Source organism: Ascaphus truei, chromosome 4 (genome assembly GCF_040206685.1).
Source record: "Ascaphus truei isolate aAscTru1 chromosome 4, aAscTru1.hap1, whole genome shotgun sequence".
Taxonomy (NCBI): Eukaryota; Metazoa; Chordata; class Amphibia; order Anura; family Ascaphidae; genus Ascaphus; species Ascaphus truei.
Genome location: NC_134486.1, coordinates 125,491,381 through 125,517,234, shown reverse-complemented (window position 1 = coordinate 125,517,234; position 25,854 = coordinate 125,491,381). Strand labels below are relative to the sequence as shown.

The 25,854-nt window shown below is 42.3% G+C and overlaps 1 protein-coding gene across 3 annotated transcripts in view; it reads right to left on the bottom strand.

The window, feature by feature from the left end:
- The window catches only part of STRN (striatin), a 131,380-nt gene that overhangs the window by 38,309 nt on the left and 67,217 nt on the right, over positions 1-25,854 (bottom strand). For 2 of the 3 annotated variants that reach the window (XM_075596553.1, XM_075596554.1), the window contains exons 4-8: positions 22,380-22,455; positions 21,747-21,914; positions 7,088-7,223; positions 2,699-2,834; positions 138-248 (exon numbers count right to left, since the gene is read on the bottom strand). In XM_075596553.1, the coding sequence (XP_075452668.1) occupies positions 138-248; positions 2,699-2,834; positions 7,088-7,223; positions 21,747-21,914; positions 22,380-22,455 (627 nt within the window). The remainder of the gene's footprint in view (positions 1-137; positions 249-2,698; positions 2,835-7,087; positions 7,224-21,746; positions 21,915-22,379; positions 22,456-25,854) is intronic. The other variant, XM_075596555.1, reaches the window with a different exon arrangement.

Below are 25,854 nucleotides of genomic sequence, written 5' to 3'. Positions count from 1 at the left end.
AGGAGGAGCAGCAAAGTAAAAGAGTAAGTGGTTCAGGAAAACATTGAAAGGAAATTTAAAAAAAAAATAGCTTTCGAGGGAAGGTAGGATATGAAAGAGGTGGGATTGATGACTGAAGTGCAATGTTTTCCACTTACTCTTCACCCCTTTTTTCCCCTTGCGCTCCTTTTTGTATTGTTCCTTGAGTTTGGTTATTACTCCCTGATCCACATTCCAGGATTCCGGGATGGGACACTGGTCTTCCTTTTCTAAACAGTGAAAGAAATCAAAACACATTCCTCTTCAATACATTTGGTTTCACCGGAGCTTCTTTGAAGGAGAGCGAGTATCCTGCGCATTTCTTTTTGAAATGGGAGTGATAAAGATGAATTTAAAAACCGCTGCAGCACATTAAACTAGAACGGGTTTAGCATCACCCAGCCACACTTTGAAAACTGATGTTTTGCTGTAAAGAATAGTGACAATAACTTAACTAACAAAGAACACCCTGACAATTGATTTTGATTGCAGATTCTAATACCCACTGCCTGCACTAGAAGGGATAGTGTGCCCCTTAATAGCAGCCGCAGATAAAAAAATATCAGTGGTTAAGATTGCTTGTGCTGCTTAGGTGGTCAACAAGATGGGCATGTATTACATACACATGGCAGCCTTAACAAGGAGCTGTATTTTTAAGCCAAGTTGAATTACACTTTCTCAAAGTGATGTATAAATTGTGCGGTTAGAGGAGTTGTTGAACCATGGGGAGTATCAATGCAGAATGTTTTTTTTAACAGTACACTTTGAAAAGGTTTCCTTTTATACAAAAAAAAAAAAAAAAGAGTTTGGTTTGGTTAGCGGTTTCACAATGTGGCACTAACACAAATTCATATACATTTAGTTTTAGTAAGCACTGTACAACTGTTTTGGAAATCACTTCGTGAGTCAACTAGTAAGTCTACAATCTGCAAGCAAAACGTAAGATCAATAGAAAAGTGGACAAACATTTCTTACAATCTTAAAAGTGAATGGCATTGTGTGAAGAAAGCTGGTAAGTTTTAGCTTAAGTATTTTAAAAAAAAAACCATTACAAGCAAAAGTCAGCTATCAAAAAATGTGGACAGGCTCAGAAGAGAGACCTATTATTGTGTGGTCTTCAGGGTGAACCATCTCTACCTGTCGAAACATGATGCCAGAACAACAACTGTGTACTGTTGCTTCATGGAGAGTTTGCTGTATGTTGGTCCAAATATTGCCCATTTCACAATAAAATCGTGTAACCTTCAAATACCTGATGTTCTTGGTTTTTAAGTGCACTGGGAAAATATAAGATCAGTATAGCTAAATAAAATATGCAAATCAATGGAGAAGAGGTCAGAGGGGAACTTCAATGCCACTCCGTACTGAGCTAAGCAGAGGCATTAATGCCTAAGATGGCCTTATTCCAAATGATTATCCAAACTTGGAATGTGTTTTGTGTATGTTTTGCTGTGTCCAGGAATTGCACCATACAAGCCATCAGTTAGGATGTCATTTCAATGATGCTGGATTGTGTTTGGCTGCAGCACTCGCCATTAACCTGCTATAAATATTAGTTGTGTCCAAAGAGAAAGCAAGATGAAATTAACGAGTAGTGTTGTATGAAACATTACAAAAAAAAATACCAATACCATCCTTGTTGGATTTCTTAATCTTAAGAACTGCACAGCTGTTGCAGATCCAAAGTGACCGTTTGTCACTAAGATTTTATTTATGAAGCTGTCCTTAATGTAAATGTCTTGAAACCTCTGTGCAAAATTGATAAACTAGAAAAGTATATCCTAACCTATGTTGTTGCTACAAAAATTGCTGTCTCACAATGCATCTTTCAAACAAAGATACACTAATATTAATTTAGGGAAACCTACACAATAAGGGCAGGTCCATACTACCTTCGACCGCGCGGAGGCGTGCGCGTCCGTGCCATCACCTGCGTGAAGCGGGTGCGGTTTTTAGACATGTTAGACGCGCCGCCGGGGGGCGTGTCTACAGGCGTCACAGTGGCGTCACGGAGCTGGTTCGCCCTCATTGGGCAAACTGCTCACATGACCTGCCCATCATGCCGAGAAATCAGTTTCAACTGATTCCTCGAGCTACGCGCGCCCCCCCTCCTGCTGTCGCGTGCCCACGTGATCTATGGGCGCGATCAATGCCTTAAAACAATTTGATCGAGCCGCGCACGGACGCCTCCGCGCGACCTGCGGCAGCATGGACTTTGCCTAAAGTAGACAACACTTCCAGGGAATCAAGCAGGAGTGCATAAGGAAATGAGAAACTGCTTAATTCTAACCTATCCTTGGGGATGCTGTATAACAAATAAGTCCAATCAGTATGCATTCCAGCCAACGCACAACAAAAACAGGATTTCCCCTAACTTGTAGTACTTTGCTGAACCAAAGTAAGCTAGTTTTGATACAGTGGAAGGTTGTTACGGAGGAGTAAAAGTTTTTCCAAAATAACCATCTGAATATTATGAGTATGTTATGAGTATGTTAGATTCTCAATAATAAAAAAAAAAATGATATTTCAATTATATTTATTGATCAATATGTTTAAAACCAATTATAGATTTTAATGAATTTAGACATTTTCCAACTGTTCTTGCCCTCAAACATGTTTAAAAACGCACATCATGACGTCCTAAATACATCAACAGGATGAAAAGCAAAACTATGCTTACCCCACTCAGTACCATCACCAGCACTTCGAGATTCTCCTCCTTCACCGTCATCTGAAACCAAGAAGTCAAACTCTTTCAAAGCTTCTTCTGTATCTCTATCTTCATTGGGCTCAGGCACAATTCTTCTTCGCACAATCTACATAGGAGAGTCAACATTTAAAATATTACTGGATCAATAAACAAAGACAGACGTCTAATCGTGTCACATGTTAAAATAGAATGTACTCCCACTTTCCAAGATATACTGTATAGAAAGAGTCAGGATTAGTGTTGTACCGGGTAGTGTTAAAAAAAAAAAAAAAGGGGGGGGGGGGGTAACGGGTACCCAGCCAAAATCAATGTTTCTAGCCGGTCGGGTACCCGGTTACGCACTTACCTGCAGGGTGGCGGCGACATCTAGGACCAGCAGCAGTGGTCCTGTGGCGGTGGCAGCATCGGAGGGGTCTTCAGCCGGCGAAGGAGCTGCAGGAATCCCTTCCACAGCACTGGAGCAGGTAAGTGTGTGAGCCGCCGGGGAACCACGTGACCGGAGCAGGAGACTGAGCATTCCTATTGGACAGACGGCTGTTTACCTGCTCCGGTGCTGTGGAAGGGATTCCTGCAGCTCCCCCGCCGGCTGAAGACACCTCCGATGCTGCCACCGCCACAGGACCGCTGCTGCTGGTCCTAGAGGTCTTCGGAAAGGTAAGTAATACAATTATTTCCAGCTGCCCTGACATTACCCGATGCCGGGTATTACCCGGCGCCGAGCCCACTTCTTAGTTGCCGGGTCAGGGTAATGTCCGGGTAGCTGGAAATGTGCCGGGTAACGCCAGGTACCGGGTAATTCCGGGTACTCTGTACACCCCTAGTCAGGATAAAGGTTTTTGATCTTACCGCTCTCTGTTTAGATAATTGTAGTGGGTGTTCTTTTTCTTTGTAAGGTGCAGGCAGTTGAAGAGTGGCTGGGATCGCACTTCTAACACGTACAGTAGATAAACTTGAAACTGGATATCCTCTTGTCGCACTGTTCTAATAAAGTCTTACACCAGACATTCTAATACAATAAAGTGGTTTATTTGCAGGTTGAAAGGTTTCCGGTATCTCCCTCAGGTGCAATATTTACATCATGTAAATATTTTACCTGAAAGGAGATCCCTGAAACGTTTTGCGTTTGCAACCTGCAGATAAACCACTTTATTTAAGTAATAATCCCCGAAAAATAGGGCATTATTGGCCAATGGAAGAGTTGGCTGGAAGAGTTGAAGGCCCGAGGTGAAGCCGAGGGGCTTTAACCCAGCCACGGCATTATTGGCCAGCAATGCCCTATTCTGAGGGGATTATTACTATTATAGGCTAAATGTAGGCTTTTTTTATACAATAGACACTTTTGTACAGTTATAGATTTTTTTATTAAAATAAAATGGTAAATACATTAAAGCACCTCTATAAAGACTTACACTGCCGCTATCTATATCCACACACGCCACCCCCTCTGTGTACACATACACGTACACACGTACACACGTACACACACACACACACACACACACACACACACACACACACACGTACAGTAACTACATCCAAACTCTGCTGCTGCACACACACAAACTCTGTAGATACACAGAAACACACACTGTAGATACACAAACTCTGCAGCAGACACCCACACAAACTCTGCAGCAGACACACACACTGAAGCAGCATCACACACACATACACACACTGAAGCAGCATCACACACACACGCTAACTAGATAGAAACTGCAGCTATAAAAACTCTGCAGATAGACAATTACTTTGCAGCTACAAATACACTCCCTCCTCAACGCAGGGGTGTTCATGGAGCTGTGTTCACGGAGGGAGGGGGAGGAGTCACTGCCTGGTTGCTGCTTCCTGACCAATCCATTACCCTGTCTGAGAGCTGTTCCTGCCTCCTGACCAATCCCCTGCCCTGTCTCAGAGCTGTTCTGAAAAAAGGAAAAGCTGATTGGCTAGAAATAAACACTTTGCAAGCTGCAAAAATTCCGGGCATTACTGAATGAATAATGCCCGGAATTTTAACCAAATCAGAGAGCAGGGATTTCAATAATGCCTGGAATTTTACAGTTTTAGCCTATAATATAGTATAATGTATGTATAAGACATTATTAGAACAGTGTGGCAAGAAGATATCCAGTTTCAAGATATATAAATAGATATATAGATATATAGATATATAGATATATATATATATATATATATATATATATATATATACACACACGTTTTTGTTTTTTGTTTTTACAGAGCTGATCTTGCCATGCGCACATCTATGTTGCATTTACATTTTGTGAGTACAACCATAATATCGGGTGAACCAACCCCATCTTGGCCCAAAGGAAATTAATGGAATTCAGGTGATTGAAGAACGATTTCGTTTTTGTTTTATTTTTATCTGTGGCCAATGATACATACATCTAAAAGGTGCCTATTCAGAGGTATACATCTCAGGATAGGGGTCCCAAAGCTGAAATTAGCTCCGGAGATACACTGCTTCGCAATAAATAAATAAATAAATAAATAAATAAATCCATCCACCTCCCCAAGCAGAAAGGCTGCTTTAGTAGTTCTGGAAATATCAAAATATTTCTCTTAACATATTAAAGTTATAAATAAATATATATTTGTTACTTTGTATTTAGCATTTTCATAGTGGAATCATAACTACAGTATGACAGTAAATCAAGTACAAATTTACAGGGTTAAAATAAATGGCAGAAATTGAAATAATAGTAGGGGGGAGTGGGGTCCCGGAATTGGTACAAGGAATATATATTTGTTGAGATTCAAACAACTATTGAACAAATACAGAATATCACTTAAGAAAACATATGTGCGCCTCAGACAGGCCTGCAGCTCTGTTCTTCATTACGGTCTCCCAGCACAGTCAAAAATCTTTAATATCGCTCAGAACCTTATCTGTTTGTTGAAATGTGAAAACCAGGGCTCTCCGGGTATCAATAAACCTATTGTTTGAGTTATGAAGGTAAGCTGACAGTCTCGAGGCTATATCCCATATTTTGTTGCAAACACATTGAAAGGGAGAGGGGGTTGTCTTAAGCTTCCAGAAAAACGCTATTGAGCAATGTGTGGCATAGGACATATAGGTGATTATCTAAGATTCAAGATTGTTTGAGTTAGGGATTGGAGTGCCAAGAATCAGAAGAGTATCTTTGGGGATTTGGAGACCAAGCAAGTCGTCGACCTAATGGGTAATTGTTTTCCCATAAGGGTTTAATCTTGGGACATTCCCACCAGATATGCAAAATTGAGCCCGGGCTACCACATTCCTGCCAACATAGTTGAGACAGCGGGATAGATTGAATGCAATTTGACAGGAGTGAAATACCACCAGTATAAAATCTTGTAAATATTTTCTTTTACTACAACACATGTAGAGTTTTTGGCTGCTGCCTTCCAATTTCAAAAAAATTATATATATATGTAAAACTCCATGCATACTATAGAACGGCCTAAGAAATATTCTATTAAACATTTTACATAAAATAAATAAGTAATATGAGTCAATAAATGCAAAACACAATATCTTTTGAGCTTGCATAATGCAATATTTGGTGGAAGATGATCCCAAGACCATGGCAGGGGCCATTGTACCGGTAGAAGGTTTTGGATTGTTAATAAGGTTAAGGTAACCACATGTGAGGAGTTGGTCTTAAAAGGAATCACCGTAAGGTGACCTTACCAATTCACTCAAAACTACTCCACCTGGTATTGTATATGTTGACGTTTGGATTCTAAAATTCAAAAACCATTTTAATTACAATTTGGCTTACAACCATTTTCCATACAATCACAAAACTTTTGTCTTATCCCTCAACATAATCCATTGGGTTAAATCATACACAAAGGAAAGGAGAGCGTCAATATTATCAGTATTGGAAACCAGAGATGGCATCAGAGAGACTGGGACATGTTTCATGATTTGTATATGGCTGCGCTTACAGTGCCAGTAATGGTGACGCTGCGTCAAAACAAATGCACTGCCGCCGTCACGTGCACTTATAGTAAGCACGACGGAGCGGTGGCTTGGTCGTGATTGCTGGAAATCATCCCAATTTGATTTTTACAGCGACCGTAGACTGACGTCGCCATCGCGTCGCTGACACTATAAGCGTGGCCTAAGAAACAATGAAGGCTGCCCCTTCAAACCTGATTGTAAATGTACCACGAATATACAACAAATAACGCTAAGCCTTTGTATATGTATACACAAGTGAAAATAACCAATAACATGCGGTTTATAAAAAAATGTAAAGCACTTCAAAATGGTTACTTAAATAGAAATAATTTTCAATCCTATTTAGTTCTGTATGCTTCATTAATATGCAATACATTGAGACTCACCGTTGCTGCATCTATTATCGTCTTGTCTCTGCCCTCATTTTCGTCGTCATCCTCTTCATCGCTGAATTCTGCAGCTGCATTTTCCAGAAACTTAAAGGTCTCCAGCACAGAGGCAGAGTCCGTCATATCTGGTTTCCTGTTGTCCAAGAAAGAGAAATACACCATATTTGTCACCTTGTTTTTTTCCCATTAACTTGCTACATGCTTTGTGAATAAATTAATCAACTGTAGAACATAATTAATATAGAAATAAAGTAATTGGTTCTTAAACTGTAATCCCTGGACCTCCAGTGGTTCCCAGAGACTTTAGAGGTGTTACCTTAAACCTTCCAAATTGTGTTTAATGCAGCCCCTCTTCCTGCAGTCTGTGTATTTTATGCTGTTTTAGACACGGGCTCAATACATTTTGAGTATGTTATATGTACAGATAAATATGTAGTTAAACAGAGTTAAGTATGCCGGTTTTCCAAATTTGTATTAATATTGAAGGGTCCAAGTAACTGCGCACTCACGGAACCAGATGTAGACACCACGGATGCTGAGCAAAAGTAGTCCCACTACTCACGGAACAACCCGTGATCCATAGAGTGAAGAGAGGCTCTCAAATGGTTTTGAAAAATTGAAATTGTATTACAGTGCGATCAAGGTTTCGGTCCGCTTGCGAACCTTTGTCAAGATAAAGTGCAGTAGTAAGTGCATGCTAAATATACCCTACAAGGGCGCGCACCTTAAAAACGGCACCAAAAGAACCCTCAATTAAGCCTAGATCGGAAACCTGCAGTAATAAGGCTGTAAAGGGACACATTGCAATAAAGCTGTGAGGGAAATAAAAGTGAAGTACACACACACACACACACAGTTACAACCACCATAGAAACAATGCCTAATAACAATAATAAAGCTGCAAAGTATGACACATACACCCATATATCTATATACACTATGCAAGCATGAGTCTAGTGAACAAACATAAGTAACAGAGGGGAGGGGGGAAAAAAGGAAATAAATAAATAAAACTTTTCAAGGCGTCATCCCTTAAACATCCACATTCCGGAAGGATGATCAACCTCTGTAATCTATCTGGTCCAGTGCCAGTGACAATGTACATTAACAAAACGGACCGCTCATTTCGAGAGCGTATGAATGAGCACCGATCTAGTATCCAGCTGGCACTCAAGAAGGAGGACACCATAAAACCTATTGCAAGATATTTTTGGAATCATGGACATCAATTATCCTAATTGTACTACATGATCAGATACCCCAGACAGGCATGGGGAGGTGACACGAGTACACGTCTTATAAGAAGGGAAGCCCGGTGGATTTTCCAACTGGACCCCGACACTAAAAGGCCTAAACTAGGAACTAAATCTGGGCTGTTTCCTATGATGTGGTCTTTACTGGCGAGACTTGAAGTACACCAGTCTATCTGCAATATCTTACAATTGGACTCAGATGTGGTATTGTAGTGGATTCTCCCGTAATCTGATGTTGCAGCAATGATGTGAAGCTGCATTACATCTATGGGTGTGACTTTATGGACTCTGTTACCATCTCACACACTGAACACAATATGAACGCACTTATGATCATGACTATTAGATTTCTGTACCCGAATGTTGATTTCTTGTTGGATGGTTGCTGCATTAGACCGAAGGATTAATCGACCTGGTTAGTCTGAGGTCCACAGACATGGCCACACATACTTGGATTGGATCTGTTTGATGTATTTTGATGATTCACACCAGTAGCAGTGCTGTCCATGTTTATACTAATAAAACACGTGACTTAAGGCATTGCAATTTTTTTCCAGCATATTTTGGGGATATTACGATTTCAGCTCTTCATTATACTTGCCGTTAAAGCACATAATGTAAGATGTGTCTATTTGGTTTAACTCCCCATGTGCTGTAGTCTGATAGATTAACATGCTCACGTTGTGTGCATTTACCAGTGCACACTGTTTTATATAATTTTATTATCTGTTACTTAATGTTTGTACGCTAGACTGGTACTTTAACTAATGTTTATGTGCATTGCAAGCGAATCATGCTTGCATAGGGTATATCGACATATGGGTGAATTTGTTTCCTACTTTGCAGCTTTATTATTTTGCGTAGTTTCCATGGTGACTAACACTGTGATACACACACACGCGCGCACCGCACGCACCATAGTTCTGTTTTCTTATGTCTTCTGGTAACTATGGGTACCTATGTGTGTTTGTACTTCACTTTTGTTTATCTTACAGCTTCATTGCAACATGTTGCTTTACAGCCTTATTACGGCAGCTTTGCGATATAGGCTAAATTGGAGTTTTTTGCACCGTTTTTAAGTTGTGCGCCCTTGGAGGTATATATAGCACGCACTTACTACTGCACTTTTTTGACAAAGGTTTGCAAGCGGACTGAAAAGTAGATTGCACTGTAATAAATGTTATATTTTTGAAAGACCACTGGAGTGTCTCTCTCTTTACTCTCTTAATATTGAAGGGGCCATACAATTAAACCAATAGACATCAGGTCCTCTGATCTAGACTATTAGGCAGTCCTTATCAAATAATATCAGCTGTTCATGTATTTGTATAATGGCAGGGGAAGTTAATGCTGCCTACTGAAACTTTATGTATTAAAATGTCAGAAAAATCTGTGCAATATAATTTTCTCTTCCCTTGAACAGAAGGTTGGAAACACAAACTAAGAGCATTTTAGCATACCAAAAAAAACATCCAATTGTAGAACTAATGAAAAGAATACTGGGATCCCTAAACCGTTGTTTTAGAAACTGTATATATAAAACAATATGACATAGATGTATTTTACCGTTTCTAAACACTCAATGGCAGTCACTATAAGACTCAAATTCAGGTTTTTAGCGTCACTAGCAATGGAAAGCAGTAGACAAAAACTCTTCAGAGTCTCTAGCCGCGGTGTGGGTAAAATACGGCCTGAATAACCATTCTCTCCGCCCCACCCTTTTTCGCCTCAGCAGCAAGAGCAGCAGTGGCACAAGCAGGAAAGCGTGAACAGGCAAAAGGGGACATGTAGGCGAGGAGCTGGTGACCAGGGGAGCAGGGGAGATGTGGGGGAGAAGCTAGTGAGGGGGGGCATGTGAGGGAAAAGCTAGTGAGGAGGGGACGTGTGGGAGAAGCTAGTGAAGGGGGGACATGTGGGGGAGAAGCTGGTGAGGAAGGAACATATGGGGGAGAAGCTGGTGAGGAGGCTATGTGGGGTGCAAGCTGGTGAAGACAGGACACGTGGGGGAGAAGCTGGCGATGAGGGAAATTGTGGGGGAGAAGCTGGTGAAGAGGGGAAGTGTGGGGGAGAAGCTGGTGAAGAGGGGAATTGTGGGTGAGATGCAGGTGAGGGAACATTTGTGGGAGAAGCTGGTGAGGAGGGGACATGTGGGGGAGAAGCTGGTGAGGATTGGAGCATGTGATGGGTTGGGGGGGGGACATCCTTAATCAGTGACCCTCAAAACTTGACAAAGCGCCCCAACCAAAATATTTGCCAACCTCTGGTCTAGCCTCATCTCACAGATATTACCCCCAGGCCTGCTCATCTTATACACATTGTGGTCACCACAGTCATTGAGGCCTAAAGAGTGCCAAGCATCAGTACATCTTGCAGCCCATTTAAGGAAATAGGCAATAAGATGATCTAATGCAATGGTTTTCAACCTGGGGTCCGAAGACCACCCTCCATTTCTCCCCAGTGCAGACGTTTCTGCCACTGATGATTGCTTCTCCCCTTTCACATCGGTCAGTGGTTTAATAATACACGGTCCTCTCCTGTGCTAATCGCTAGTTCAGAGAATAAGAGGAGGAGTGGGGCAGTATTCATCAATGTGCCAGAATGAAGCAGGGCCAGGAGTAAGCAGCTCATTCGTGTGCTGCAACGTCCATGCTGCCTGTGCACAGGGAAGAAAGGAGAAAATTTAAACAACTTACCGTAATTTTCTTTTCCTGGAACCATGGCAGTGGGCACCATTGGGTTAATCCCTTCTCACTCTAGGTAGGACAGGAAATAGACTTTTGCAGGTAGGCCATATAAGGCCCCTCCTTCTACCTGCACCTTAGTCTTACGATTCTTCCATAGCTGAAAATATATAACTGATAGGCATTAGACATACATAGGGAGGGTAACTATGTGCCCACTGCCATGGTTCCAGGAAAAGAAAATTACGGTAAGTTGTTTAAATTTTCTCCTTTCCTGATCACCCTGGCAGTGGGCACCATTGGGACATACCCAAGCAGTGCAAATTTTAGGGAGGGATACATCAGAATAGACAACACCAGTTTAATGCCTTATCAGTTTAACCTTTATTAATACACTTTACACTTTATTTTACTACAGTTTCTAACACTCTACGCCCAAAGCTTGCGTCAGCTGATGATTGTACGTCTAGTCTGTAGTATTTCAAGAATGTATTGAATGAGGACCAGACAGCTGCTTTGCATATTTGTCCTGGTGTAGCCTGGGCCTTAAATGCCCATGAAGTAGCCATGGCCCTTGTAGAATGAGCTTTAATGTTCAAAGGTTTATCTTGTCCTTTGCTTTCATAAGCTTTTTTAATACAAGACACGATCCACTGGGAAATTGTTGTCTTTGATGCTGCTTGACCTTTCTTTGTTCCCTCTGGAATGATGAATAGTTTGTCTGACTTTCTGACATCTTGCATCCTTTCCAGGTACACCTTTAGACATCTTACCACGTCTAACTTGTGAAGTCTTTCTTCTTTCTTATTTTTTGGTTCTGGACAAAATGACGGAATCACAATCTCTTGATTCATGTGGAACTGTGATACCACCTTTGGCAGGAATTGATGCACTGGTCTGAGAACTGCCTAGTCTTGATGTATGACTAGGAATGGTTCCTTGGCAGATAGCGCCTGAAGTTCTCCCACTCTCCTTGCTGAGGTGATTGCTATCACAAACGCCATTTTCCATGACAACCATTTTAGGCCTATCTCCTCTATAGGTTAAAACGGAGCTGCTGTTAGTACATCCAATACTAGGGACAAGTCCCATGTAGGTACTCTGTTTTTGATTTGAGGTCTTAACCTTTTAACTGCCTGAAAGAACCTGATGATCAATCTTTCCATTGCCAGATTTCTTTCCAACAAGGCTGATAATGCAGACACCTGTACTTTTAACGAGCTGAGACTGAGACCTTTCTCAAATCCTTTATGCAGGAACTCCACTATAGATACAATTCCAGGTGAAAGGAAATTTTGTTTCTCTTTTTCACACCAATCGCAAAAGCAAAGCCAGATTCTATGGTATACACTTGATGTGGAACTTTTCCTTGCTTGTAAGGGTTTGAATTGTTTTGTCTGAACAACCCTTCAGTCTCAATGTTTCCCGCTCAATCGCCATGCCGTCAAAGCCCATTGTTTGGCATTCGGATGACATATTGGTCCTTGTCGCATCAGTCCTTTGCGATCTGGTATGTGCCATGGTGCGTCTACTGCCATATTTACCAAGTGTGTGAACCAAAGCCTTCTTGGCCAATATGGTGCTATGAATATCACCTCTGCTTGGTCTTCCCTGATTTTCCTGATTGTTTTTGGAATTAGGGGAATTGGAGGGAACAAGTACACCAACTTGAAGTCCCATTTGAAGCTGAGAGCATCTGTAGCTTGTGCACTTGGATGAAACTGTCTGGCACAGTAGTTCCTTACCTTGCGGTTCTGGGGTGTCGCCATGAGATCTATGTCTGGATGACCCCATCGCTCTACCAATTCTTGAACCACCTCTGGATCTAATGACCATTCTCCTGGGTATATGATGCTCCGACTTAGAAAGTCTGCTGTGACATTTTCTAGTCCTGGGATATGTATGGCTGTAATTTCCTACAAGTGGCACTCTGCCCAAAAGAGGATTTCTGCTGTGAGGTTCATCAGCTTTCTGCTCCTGGTTCCTCTTTGTTCGGCTATATACTTGACAACTGACCTGTTGTTTGATTCTATTTTTTTTACAGCCACCTCTTATATGGTCTTGGAAAGTTTCTAAGGCCCTTGTACTGCTTTTAATTCCAGCAGATTTGATGGAAGATGCTTTTCCTGGTTTGTCCAGGTTCCTTGCACCAATGTTTCTCCCATCTGGGCACCCCGACCTGTGTTGCTCGCATCTGTTTAAGAAACGTGCATGGGACTAAGACAAGGCATTGCTGAGATCTGAACTCAGGATCTCCTGTTTACAAGACAGCCGCATTAACCAACTAAGCCACAGTGCCATTGACTTGTAATTCTTACCCAGTGCACTGGGTGTAGTGTTTGTCCTTTTCCCAGGTTTCGGGTATCTTCCCACCACTTTAATTCCTGTTTTGTGTGTGGGTGTAACAAGATTCTTGGTCTCATATGTATTGCTGCCCATTTTCTGACGCTTAATGTTGAAGCGAATTTCCCTAGGAGCTTCATGCATTCTTCTGCTGAAGTCCTGGTAGCTTTCCTGAGCTTCTTTGTTGCATGGCTATGTCTTGCCTCTTTGCGTCTGGTAGTCTCACTTCTCCTTTTGCTGTATCAAATTCTACCCCCAGAAATCTTAACAGCTGAGTGGCATGAGATGGCTCTTGTTTCTGTTTATTAACCAACTGTGGTGTTCCAGAAAGGTTATACCATCTTCTGGTCTTGTTGGAGTTTCTCCAGATTCCCTGATTTTACCCGGATGTTGTCCAGGTATGGGTATATATCTACCCCTCTTCTCATTTCTGCCACTAGAGGGGCTAGAACCTTTATAAACGTCCTTGGGGAAGTCGCCAGACCAAATGGCAGTGCTGTATACTGATAATGATCTTGATTTACTGTTAACCTTAGGCATCTTTGGTGTCCCTTTGTTATGGGCACCTGTAGATAAGCATCTTCTAAGTCTTATTGCCACCATCCAGTCTCCTGGTTGTAGCTCTTGAATAATCAGGTTCACACTTCTTAGGTTTAGAATTGCTCTGTACTCCCTTGTAGGTTTCCTTACTAGAAAAATTCTGGAATAAATTTCACTTCCTCTTCCTGAGGTACCTTTTTTATTACTTCTGCTTGTAATAATTTCTTTAAAGCCGAATTATTCTGCCTTCTTTTTTCCTTGGACTGTATCCATGTTATTAAGAACATATTTCTTCTTGGCATCTCTCTAAATTCTATACTGTACCCCTGATGAATGGTGTAATACCCAATTGTCCTGTATCGTTTGGGCCCATGTTGCAGAAAAACTGCTTCAGTCGCCCTCCTACTGGCAATTGTCACCAAAAAAAAACCGGTCCTGGCCGTCCCTCCATGTTCTTTGTCTTGGAGATGACCTGCCAGGTCTATATGCCTTTGCTTCCTTATATTGGTTTCTATTAGTCTGTTGGAAACCGAATCTTCTGCTTTCTTGAGGTAAAAAATGCTCTTACCTCCTGATGCTTTTGTTATTATTGCATCCAGTTTGTTACCGAAGAGGAATTCACCTTCAATGGTAATCCACACAAGTTGTTCTTTGATGCTGTGTCAGCCATCCACTGTCTGAGCCATAAAGCCCTTCTTGCTGATACCGCCAGCACCATAGATTTTGCTGCTCATTTTACTTCGGACAGTGCTTAAGAATAGCACTTCTTTCCACACCTTTGTGTATTGCTTCTTCAATGTTGGCAACTATGGCAGGTATGAGGATGTTCCTGCGGTAACGTATGTTTTCTTCCATACGTATCATCTTCCTATCCATAGCGTCCTCCAATGACGCAAGTTCCTTATTGGAATTGTGGTCTTCTCTACTATTCTGGAAATAGCAGTATCCACCTTTGGGCTGACATCCCAAAATTTTACCTCCTCTTGTGGGAATGGATACATCTTCCCAAACCTTTTAGGCGTAAATACTCTGGCGTCTGGTTGCGCCAACTCCACCTGAATGAGGTCCTTAACTACTTGATGGATAGTAAAGACTCTACCTTTTTAAAGCAGCCGCAGTACTAGCAGCAGTAGCCGCAGTAGCAGCAGTAGCAGCAGTAGCAGCAGTAGTAGCAGTAGTAGCAGCAGCAGCAGTAGCAGCAGCAGCATGCTTAGCCTGTCAAAGCAGGCCAGTACAGAAACTCTTGAAGCAGCCAGGACACTTTTTGTCTCGCCCCAAAATTTTTATCTTTTTTGTGGGTTAACTCCTCAATGTCTTCCAGTTCCAAACCTGTATCATGGCTTTGATGAGTGGATCCACCCTATCTACATCAAATTCAGATTCCTTCCTGAATATCTTGATCTGATTAATCCATTTCACTCTCTGACACATGAAAACAATCAATTTCAGACCCATATGATGAAAAACTTTTCCCCTTATCCAGACTGGTCTGGGATCTAGATCTTCCTGCGCAGGGTTAACAGCTTGCTGTACTTCCGCATCAACTCTCTGTTTAACAGCCTCCTTCATCAATAAAGAAAATGCTCATTTGTTCATTGGTATCACCTGCAGGTGTCTTAAGACAATCTTCACATAATTACTTCCCTATTAGGGCTGGTTTCTCACAAGCTGAACACCATTTAGTTTTCTTAGCAAACTTTCATTTATGTTGCAGGGATTCCCCCGTCCCTTTGAAGATCCTGCTTCTGGGAGGGTAACCACCGAACTAATTTATAAAAACAAAATAAATACTAAACATACACCCTAATGTATATATATACACACCATCTCTCTTTCCCCTGTAGAACTAAAACTAAGGACTCACCTAGTCTTGGGAACTGAAGTTTTGGGTGTTTCCGTTTTGAATCCATTTCCAGCACTTGGCTTCTCCCTGCTGAGCGTTCCATGCTGCAGCTCTCCTCACACATACACACAGTGTGGTCGTCGCTTCTCTGACGTCATCAAGTGCTCCTGCACGGCTCACGTGCTGTGCACGTATTTGCCGGCGTGACGCTTGCGCTCCCAAGCGGCCGCGTGTACTGTACCCTTTTTTTCCGCAGTATTTCAAATACTCACGCGGTCAAAATAACCTTTCCCGGTTCGCAGCTAAAGCTGCTACTCCTTCCGCTTCTAGCAGAGTTCCTGGGGTAGTTTTACGGCCGCATCCACAGACGCTAGTGCGGTCATTGAGCCTTCCGCTCGCAGCTATGGCTGCTCCCCCCTCCGCGTGTAGCGGGCTCCTGGGTACTTTACCGCAGCGTACCAGACGCTAATGCGGTGAGTCTGGGCCTCCACGGCTCCCAGCTGCAGCTGCTGTGTGCCTTTGTTTGGTCCTGGGGTTTTGCCTAAGCTTCCCCACCCGCGGCTGCAGCTGCTCCCCCGACTCTAAGGGGTCTCCGTCTTGCCACCCGTAGGGCGCGTCGATCGGAGCTTCAGGGCAGAGAGGCTGAGACCCTGGATATCAGCACAAGGTGCAGTAGGTGAGTCCTGTTAGAAAATAAAAAAATCCTACACCTAGCTGTGAGGACAGGAAAAAGACTAAGGTGCAGGTAGAGGGAGGGGCCTTATATGGCCTACCTGCAAAAGTCTATTTCCTGTCCTACCTAGAGTGAGAAGGGATTAACCCAATGGTGCCCACTGCCAGGGTGATCAGGAAAATTGCAGAGAATTACACGTTGCTGCCTATGTCACCCACTCAACCCCCCCCCCCCCATCCCTTGTTAAATCCTATAGTTGAACTCCTAAATCATGCTCCATCTAGGATTGACCCAATGTTGCCCCAATTAATTTGTAAATAGCCTGTTTATTCTCGTTTCCCAAATACATAACTTAAAACTTATCTGCATTAAACCTCATCTGTCATTTAGCTGCCCAAGTTTCCAGCCTATCCAAGTCCTTCTGGAAAAAATTACATCCTGTTCTGATCTTACTACCTTACACAATTTAGTGTCATCAGCAAAGAAGGAAACCTTGCTCTCTATGCCAACATCAAGGTCATTAAGAAACAAAGTTAAAAATCAGGGGTCCCAGTACCGATCCTTGAGGTTCTCCACTCAACTTTAGACCAACCTGAAAAGGTTCCATTTATGACAAATCTACCCTTCAAACCAGTTTTCAAAACAGGCGCAAATATTTTTACAGAGATGGAATTTCCTTTATTTGGTACACTAACCTCGTGTGGCATCTGTATCAAAAGCCTTTGCAAAATCTAAGTAGAACACTTCAATTTCATTACGTTGGTCGAATTTACTACTTACCTCCTAAAAGAAACTACAGATGTAGCCAGCTTTAATGTCATTGGTGCCTGACTGATTAACGCTGCTGGAGGTCCCATTCAGAATAATGGATCCCCCACAGTGTGATTTTGCCAGACGTTTGCTTGTTTGTCTGCAGCGCTGGGGACAGCAGGTCTTGCTACATCTGTAATAAGGTTACCGTATTTCCTCGATTGTAAGACGCACCATTGATTTGGCACTTACAAATCGAGGAAAATAACTTTTCACTTACCATGTGTAACAGGGACTTATCCCTGTTTAAATAAAGCAGCCACAGAGCTCTGATAATCCAGCAGAGAGATAGTTGATTGCAGCCACTCAATTAACTAGTCTCCACCTGGATTAATGAGAGCTCTGTAAAAAGTCTCATGTGAGACACAGGAGATTCCTTAGCTCACATTTGGGCTGACATAAGGAGAAGGAAGACTGCAGAGATTTTCCTTCATACATATACACATATAGCACAAAAAAAAAAAGAGAAACAGGAAGTCTCAAAATGAGCACTGAAAAAATCCCTGAAAAATGTTCACTTTAATATCATCAATTATAACAACATAAAACATAAAACCAATAAGGCGGTACCCCAAAATAGACACCGCAAGTACCAACTATACACTGCAAGGACATATGTCAAAAAACCTACATGCTAATACACTGTATTACAATAATACAGCAAGTGGTACAAGATGAAACTCAGGGAAACAAGTACCCCAAGTCATCAAGACCGGCCTGTCACAAGTAAAACACATTCACCAGAGAATATAAGTCACAGACATGAGGTAACCCCCAAAAATAGTTGGAGAACTGGTGTGTGTAAAAAAAGAGCTATATTTGTGTTATATCTGCTTATGTCTCAGAGCACCGGCCAGTCTCATTAATTTAGAGTTGATTCTGTTGGTCTTATAAATACCCTTCTACTTACTTGGTATGTATGTGGATACTCCCGATCGGTTTATCGGTTTAGGTGACATTGATTGTCCTGTCGTTATGCCAGAGGGTCTACCTCTGCATAATGATGTATTATATACTGTACCTTAAAGTCATGAAAAGAGTGTATTTGATAGCTGTAAGTTTACTGCAACAACCTACCTTGATCTCAATTTCAAGAGAATGCACCTATGCAGCCTCTTTAAGACTATATAATGTGGTGACAATTTACCCAAATGCGTTCCAGTTGCTTACGAACAACTAAAATAACAACAAAAAACAGCTTGCTGAATATTCTTTCAATTAAATCCTTTCCATGAATAGAAAGGTTTTACATCTACATTAGTGATGCAATGCATCTTTGTTACTTTTGAAATTAACTTAAATGAATAACAATGACCTCATCCTGGGGTGTTTTATTTTCGTATCTTGGTTGAATCGGAAGGTCAGTCAGTGAAAAAATCCTGAGAAACCTCCTGTTAAGGAGAAACTTACTATCAATTTTCCATGATCATAAGGATATCAAAATGGTCAACAGACAATAGGCATGCAGTATAGGGAAATGCTGTAACAAGTGACATTCTCACTGACAGCTTGAAACGCTGTCATTCAATGAGGAAGTCTCATATGAGCCAACATAAATATATAGGCACTTAATTGGGAGACATTGCTGTTTTAATAAGCACCTGTTCAGATCATTAAACAGCTATTGTGCTTATTAAATTATACAATTCCAGTCATGCCATCATTATCGTGCTATAACTAATGCATCCTGTATTTAATTAACTACCACGTTTCATTAACCCAGAACAGTCGCTAGGTGTGGTAGAATTGCATTTTTAAGCCAGTTGTCCAATTCCCTAAGTAGTCCTAATAGTTGTACTGCCTGTGGCCGCACAGTTTATTTGTTTTGCAAAAATGTGCATGGCGGTGGGCTATAAATGTGCCCTCGCACACGCCCCCCCACCTCACAACTGCTGAATATACATTGTTCTCCAATTCTGCCAAAATTGGGTAAATCATAGGGCCTTCTTTTTACCCCAGTTTTATAGCTGTATCTCCACTTTGCACCAAAGTGACCAAATTATTATCTCTGTCCATGAAATGTCTGTAAATTGAATGTATTACCTCTGATCATTTAATGCAACCATGTATTATCATAACTGGAATACAATGGTGATACTAAAAAATAGCGCTTGATCAAAGAAAACAGTGCAGTTCACAAAAGGTAAATGTGAATATGTGAATAATGTGAATCACTAACCAAAAATAAGCTGCCTGGATACCTAATGTGCAAACGGAATCCTTCGCTCAGTCTCTGACAGTAACTAGTGTATCGTGTGCTCCGTGTGCGTGCCCACGCTACTCCGGCTCACAGCGATGACGTCACTGTCGCTGTATTGGGCAGGATCAACAGTTCAGGCACCTCAGTTGAGGAAGTGACGATTCCCGTCACGAAACGCGTAGGGAGGAGCCAACTGAAGTGCCTGAATGGTGAGCCGGAGTAGCGTGAGCACGCACGCGGAGCACACGATACACTAGTTACTGTCAGAGACTGAGCGGAGGATTCCGTTTGCGGCACTTCATTCTATTCAATTGCTTTTAACAAACAGAAACACAGGAACCAGATATAGGAATTTTGGAGCAGAACCGGAAAGCACACAGTCTGTCCAACGGAGCATTTCGAAAGCCACCTGAACCAGGGACGCTATGTGGGGTTCGTACCACCGTGGAGAAGGGTTGATCTAGAGGGCTCAACATACAGATTCTATCCACTGCACGTATTCGTCCTATTTCTAGTAAGAAGGTATTTTTTGGGGGAACTTAAATAAGGAAGGCTACTCTTGCTGTATATACTGCGCAATGGCCTTTCCCCATTTTTTGTCTCACTGAATAGGATAAACTACTGCAGTAAAGAAGAACTTATACAGTCATACCCCGCATTAACAAAGGCAATGGGACCAGAGCATGTATGTAAAGCGAAAACGTACTTAAAGTGAAGCAATACATTTCCCCCACTTATCGATACATGTACTGTACTGCAATCGTCATATACTTGCATAACTGATGACTGTAAATAGCGAATTTGTAACAATCTCTATAGTCTCCCCGCTTGCGCACAGCTTAGGTACAGTTATGGAGCCAGTATTGCTGTTCAGGACGTGCTGACAGGCGCATGCGTGAGCTGACGTTTGCCTATTGAGCGAGATGTACTTACTCGCGAGTGTACTTAAAGTGAGTGTCCTTAAACCGGGGTATTCCTGTACATCATTGGGGACCCAATTCATATATTATCATAACGCTTTGCCCAGGACATACGTGAATACAAGAGGTAACTGCATTACTTCCTGGTAAAACATTTCAAATAAAAAATAGGACACTGATAAGTACCTTTTCTGTATCCTCCTTTATAGGTGTGTGGGGGTCTTGCAGAATATGCCTGGTATGTTACCGAATCGTTTGCCCTTTTCAAGTTGCTTAAAAATGTTACATGAATATATGTGTAAAGCACGATAAATTTCGGTGGTGCTCGACAATAGACAGATAATTTCTTTTACAAGAATTAACGCCAAACTTCTAATATGTAGGCAGGTGAAACTATTTCAGATATCAACAGAATTACCTGTCTTAAGGAAGTCATACTGCGGAGACTATCTCTGTCCGGTAAGGATTACTATTTTATTACAAGAAGATTTCAGTTGACAGTTTCTGATGTTCACATACATGTGCATAAAGATATTTGTTAAAAGTAAAAAAAAATATATACAACTGTATACTTTATTTTTAATTATAATGTATTGAATTTAAATACAAATCTATGTATTGCTCAATTAACAATGCTATATCTGTAACTGCTCCTGACTGCAACTGTTAAAAATATGTAAAGATCCAAACCAAAAAAACATGTATTAGAACAGATATCGGTGCATTTCAGAAACAAACGAGTGGATGAAGAAAATAACCATTTGGCCCAACTGGCAGTCCATAAAGATACAGTAATATTTCCATAGCTTACGATTACTATGAAATTGGTCATCACTGAAAAGTTTACAGCATTAATTCAACACAATTTTAGAAAATCTTATGGAAGTCTGCACACTTCTATAAATCACACAAAGAAAATAAAGTTGTTTCAATAAGCAGATAGACCTGTTGGACCAAAATTATTTTTTGTTGCAATAAAATAATTTTTAATGATTAAGTACCCCATTGAGTAAATCCAACAACTTTTAACATGCCTTTAACTATAAACCCTAAAATATATCTTTTATTTTAAAGCCCACACTACAAATATTGAAACAAACATTTTATGACAGTCCTTATTCCCAATTTTTTTTTAAAAGTGGTCCAAAATGTACAAATTTACAAGCAGATTTCAAGAACGTAAAGGAATCGTTAAACATAACATGAAAAAGTTGGTTGAAAAATGAAGTTAAAGAAGGAGCACTTAGGGTTTAAAAAAAACAGATTACACAAAACTATGTTTAATTTAGTGTTGACTGAATTTTAAAAAGTACCACAAAATCAAAAGCTAGCAAAATCCTAATTTACACAAAAATTTATCAAAAAATGGATAATTTGGTAAATGAACACCTACCCGATAATTACTGGATTGGGAAGCTCAGTCTCTGTGCCATTTACCATGGAATCCTGATTTGTATCTGTTAGTCTATCCGAGGAGTCAGCAGAAAGGCCTAGCAAAGCACGCACACGTTTTGACTTCACTTCCAGTATGGTGTCTGTGTAACCCACCTCTTGAAGATACCTGAAAAAAATGTTTTTTTAATATATTAACTCAGAGCTCTGATGCCAACCTCTATAGAGTTTTCAAATGCAAGAAGAAAAAAAAATACAATATTAAGACAAACCCCTCTAGCACAACTTCTCTACAAGATTACACACAGTGCACCACTGTGTTAAGCAAACATGCTAATACATCATCTGGTGCCAGCTGCAGGGGCTGCCTCTTGCACTACCAGCCTCTACAGTCACTTAGAATATGAAAGAGGTCAGTGGTACAATTCCCTATTCATAGCATAGGGGAAATTAAGTGGGCACAACCCCCCCTGAAGAGGAGCACCTCCTCTGTCCCTGGTATTGGGGGCAGATCACTACTACACATGACATGGAAACCAGAACGGTCCCAAGCACAGGGTGCCACAAACCTCTCGGAACCAAAAGTGTCCAAAATGTTACGATGGAGATTTAGGTTATGTAGGTAATTACTTACTGTCTTAGCAACTGTCGACTCTGCTGCCATATTAACTGGTTCTGTGGTTGCTGTATCTCTGTCTCATTAGCTTCATCTGGGGGGGGGGGGGAGAAAACATTAATTGCAGATGTATAATGGCAGAACAAAAAGATATATACGTCACTAAAAGTATTCTTTTTCCAGTCCTCAATGACTCCACTATCCTACCAGTGCAGGGAAGTAAAGGTTTAACTCAAGGCCGAGATTAGGTTGACAGAGTACCAAAAATGGATGAGAAAAAAAAAATTAGGTGTTTAAAAATAATTTATTTATGGCTACGTAAAGCAGGGGTGCTCCACTCCAATCCTTAAGCCAGCCCCCAACAAGTCAGGTTTTCAGGATATCCCAGTTTCAGCAAAGATGGCTCAATCAGCCCCTGCTTCAGCACAGGTGGCTCAATCACCTGTGCTGAAGCTGGGATATCCTGAAAACTGGACCTATTTGGGGGAAGTTGAGCAGTCCTAATACAAAGGATCGTGCTGCATTATTTCCAACATCAATAATTAAGATACAGCAGAAAAGAGATTTAGGATGTGCACTGAAATAGTATGCTTGGGAAATCACCACGGACATCAAGGCCCAGGTGATGGCTGATAATCGCTGGGAAGCTGCGGCAAGTAATTTTCACTCATTACTTTCTATTTGATAAAAGGGGGGGGGGGGGGGAAGGAGTCTACCAAAGCAAGGTAATTTGCACTCATGGTTTTCCCACACAGCCTTTGAGGTTCGCTCAGAACCTGTTTGAACATCTGAATATTTTCGAATAGTTTGGGGATTTCCATTTACAAAATAGCTGCCATATCTTGGGCTATAGGCAGGCCCGTCCCTAGGGTATGTATCGACTTTAAGCAAGCACTATATTAAAGGACACTGCTGATGCCGCCACACCCCCCCCCCCACAAAAATATTCCCCAAGAAAGATAATTTTCCCCAAAACCTTCCCCCCCCCCACCAGGCAGGAATCATGGTGTCTCCGAAACGGAACCCTGTTAATCTCAGCTCCGGGGAACCTCTGCTTCGGGATATACTTTTTATTTCTCCCACCTCCAGGGACCCCTACTTCCTGAGATACTTACATCCCTAGGGTGTTTCGGTATCTTTTGCTCAGGTTTAGATGTCCCATCACATGGGCCAATAGGAAGCCATGATGTCAAAGGCGGCTTCCTATTGGCCCGTTTGACCGGGGGCATTGAATCTGAGCAGGAGATACTGTACTAACCTCCCTAGCGGGGGCTGGTATCTCAGGAAGCACGGGGTCCCTGGAGGGGGGAGCGAGAAAAAAAAAAAGAAGGTATACAATGATGCTACTCTCTCCCTCTTGCTGCCCCCTCAGACCTGCCGCACCTAGGCATTGCATTACCTGCTTACTGCCTAGGGACAGGTCTGGCTATAGGAAGCCATGTCATTGTTGCAGCTTCATATTGAACAGCCATTGAAATCAGTTTTAAAATCCTGGAAGTAATACTGGCCACGTTACCAGTAAGTACAGAATCTAGGGAACTGGGGGACCCCTGGAACTGAAAATGACGATAAAAAGGGCCCCCACGCTTCCATCCTATAAAAAAAGGGGGAGTTCTTAACCGCAATCTCTTGGTTAGTATTTTATTGTAGTTCTGTCCATAAAGTGCAATACATGATCAAACATTTAATTCACTTTGTTTTAAGTATTTTTCAAGGTCAGCACATTGCAGATGCATTAAGGAAAATGGTAAAATCAGAAAACCATCTCTACCATTTTAATGGTCGCTCCATATTTTAAGACGCATTAAATAGCTTTTGACTTGAGGACGACCTCCCCCAGAAAAAGAAGCCATTTCAAACACAACTGACGACCACTGAACAATAAATACTGCATCTTGGGGGATAGTAAGAAGGCCAATTCCCAAGTAATAAATAACCTCATGCAGTCCTTACTATTGAGAACTCTGATATATTTTCGTATGAAAAATAACGATTTAATGAAATTATACCTGTGAGCTGTTCACTTTTCTGCCTCTGCAAAAATTAGAACCACCTCTAACTGCCCACTTGGCCATTACAGCAGCCTCATCCCAGTGTACATCCAGCCTCATCCCAGTGTACATCCAGCCTCATCCCAGTGTACATCCAGCCTCATCCCAGTGTACATCCATCCTCATCCCAGTGTCCATCCATCCTCATCCCAGTGTACATCCAGCCTCATCCCAGTGTACATCCAGCCTCATCCCAGTGTACATCCAGCCTCATCCCAGTGTACATCCAGCCTCATCCCAGTGTCCATCCAGCCTCATCCCAGTGTCCATCCAGCCTCATCCCAGTGTACATCCATCCTCATCCCAGTGTCCATCCAGCCTCATCCCAGTGTACATCCAGCCTCATCCCAGTGTACATCCAGCCTCATCCCAGTGTACATCCAGCCTCATCCCAGTGTACATCCAGCCTCATCCCAGTGTACATCCAGCCTCATCCCAGTGTACATCCATCCTCATCCCAGTGTACATCCAGCCTCATCCCAGTGTACATCCAGCCTCATCCCAGTGTACATCCAGCCTCATCCCAGTGAACATACAGCCTCATCCCAGTGTACATCCAGCCTCATCCCAGTGTCCATCCAGCCTCATCCCAGTGTCCATCCAGCCTCATCCCAGTGTACATCCAGCCTCATCCCAGTGTACATCCAGCCTCATCCTAGTGTACATCCAGCCTCATCCCAGTGTACATCCATCCTCATCCCAGTGTCCATCCAGCCTCATCCCAGTGTACATCCAGCCTCATCCCAGTGAACATACAGCCTCATCCCAGTGTACATCCAGCCTCATCCCAGTGTCCATCCAGCCTCATCCCAGTGTCCATCCAGCCTCATCCCAGTGTACATCCAGCCTCATCCCAGTGTACATCCAGCCTCATCCCAGTGTACATCCAGCCTCATCCCAGTGTACATCCAGCCTCATCCCAGTGTACATCCAGCCTCATCCCAGTGTACATCCAGCCTCATCCCAGTGTACATCCAGCCTCATCCCAGTGTACATCCAGCCTCATCCCAGTGTCCATCCAGCCTCATCCCAGTGTCCATCCAGCCTCATCCCAGTGTACATCCAGCCTCATCCCAGTGTACATCCATCCTCATCCCAGTGTACATCCAGCCTCATCCCAGTGTACATCCAGCCTCATCCCAGTGTACATCCATCCTCATCCCAGTGTCCATCCAGCCTCATCCCAGTGTACATCCATCCTCATCCCAGTGTCCATCCATCCTCATCCCAGTGTCCATCCAGCCTCATCCCAGTGTACATCCATCCTCATCCCAGTGTACATCCAGCCTCATCCCAGTGTACATCCATCCTCATCCCAGTGTACATCCATCCTCATCCCAGTGTACATCCAGCCTCATCCCAGTGTACATCCATCCTCATCCCAGTGTACATCCAGCCTCATCCCAGTGTACATCCAGCCTCATCCCAGTGTACATCCAGCC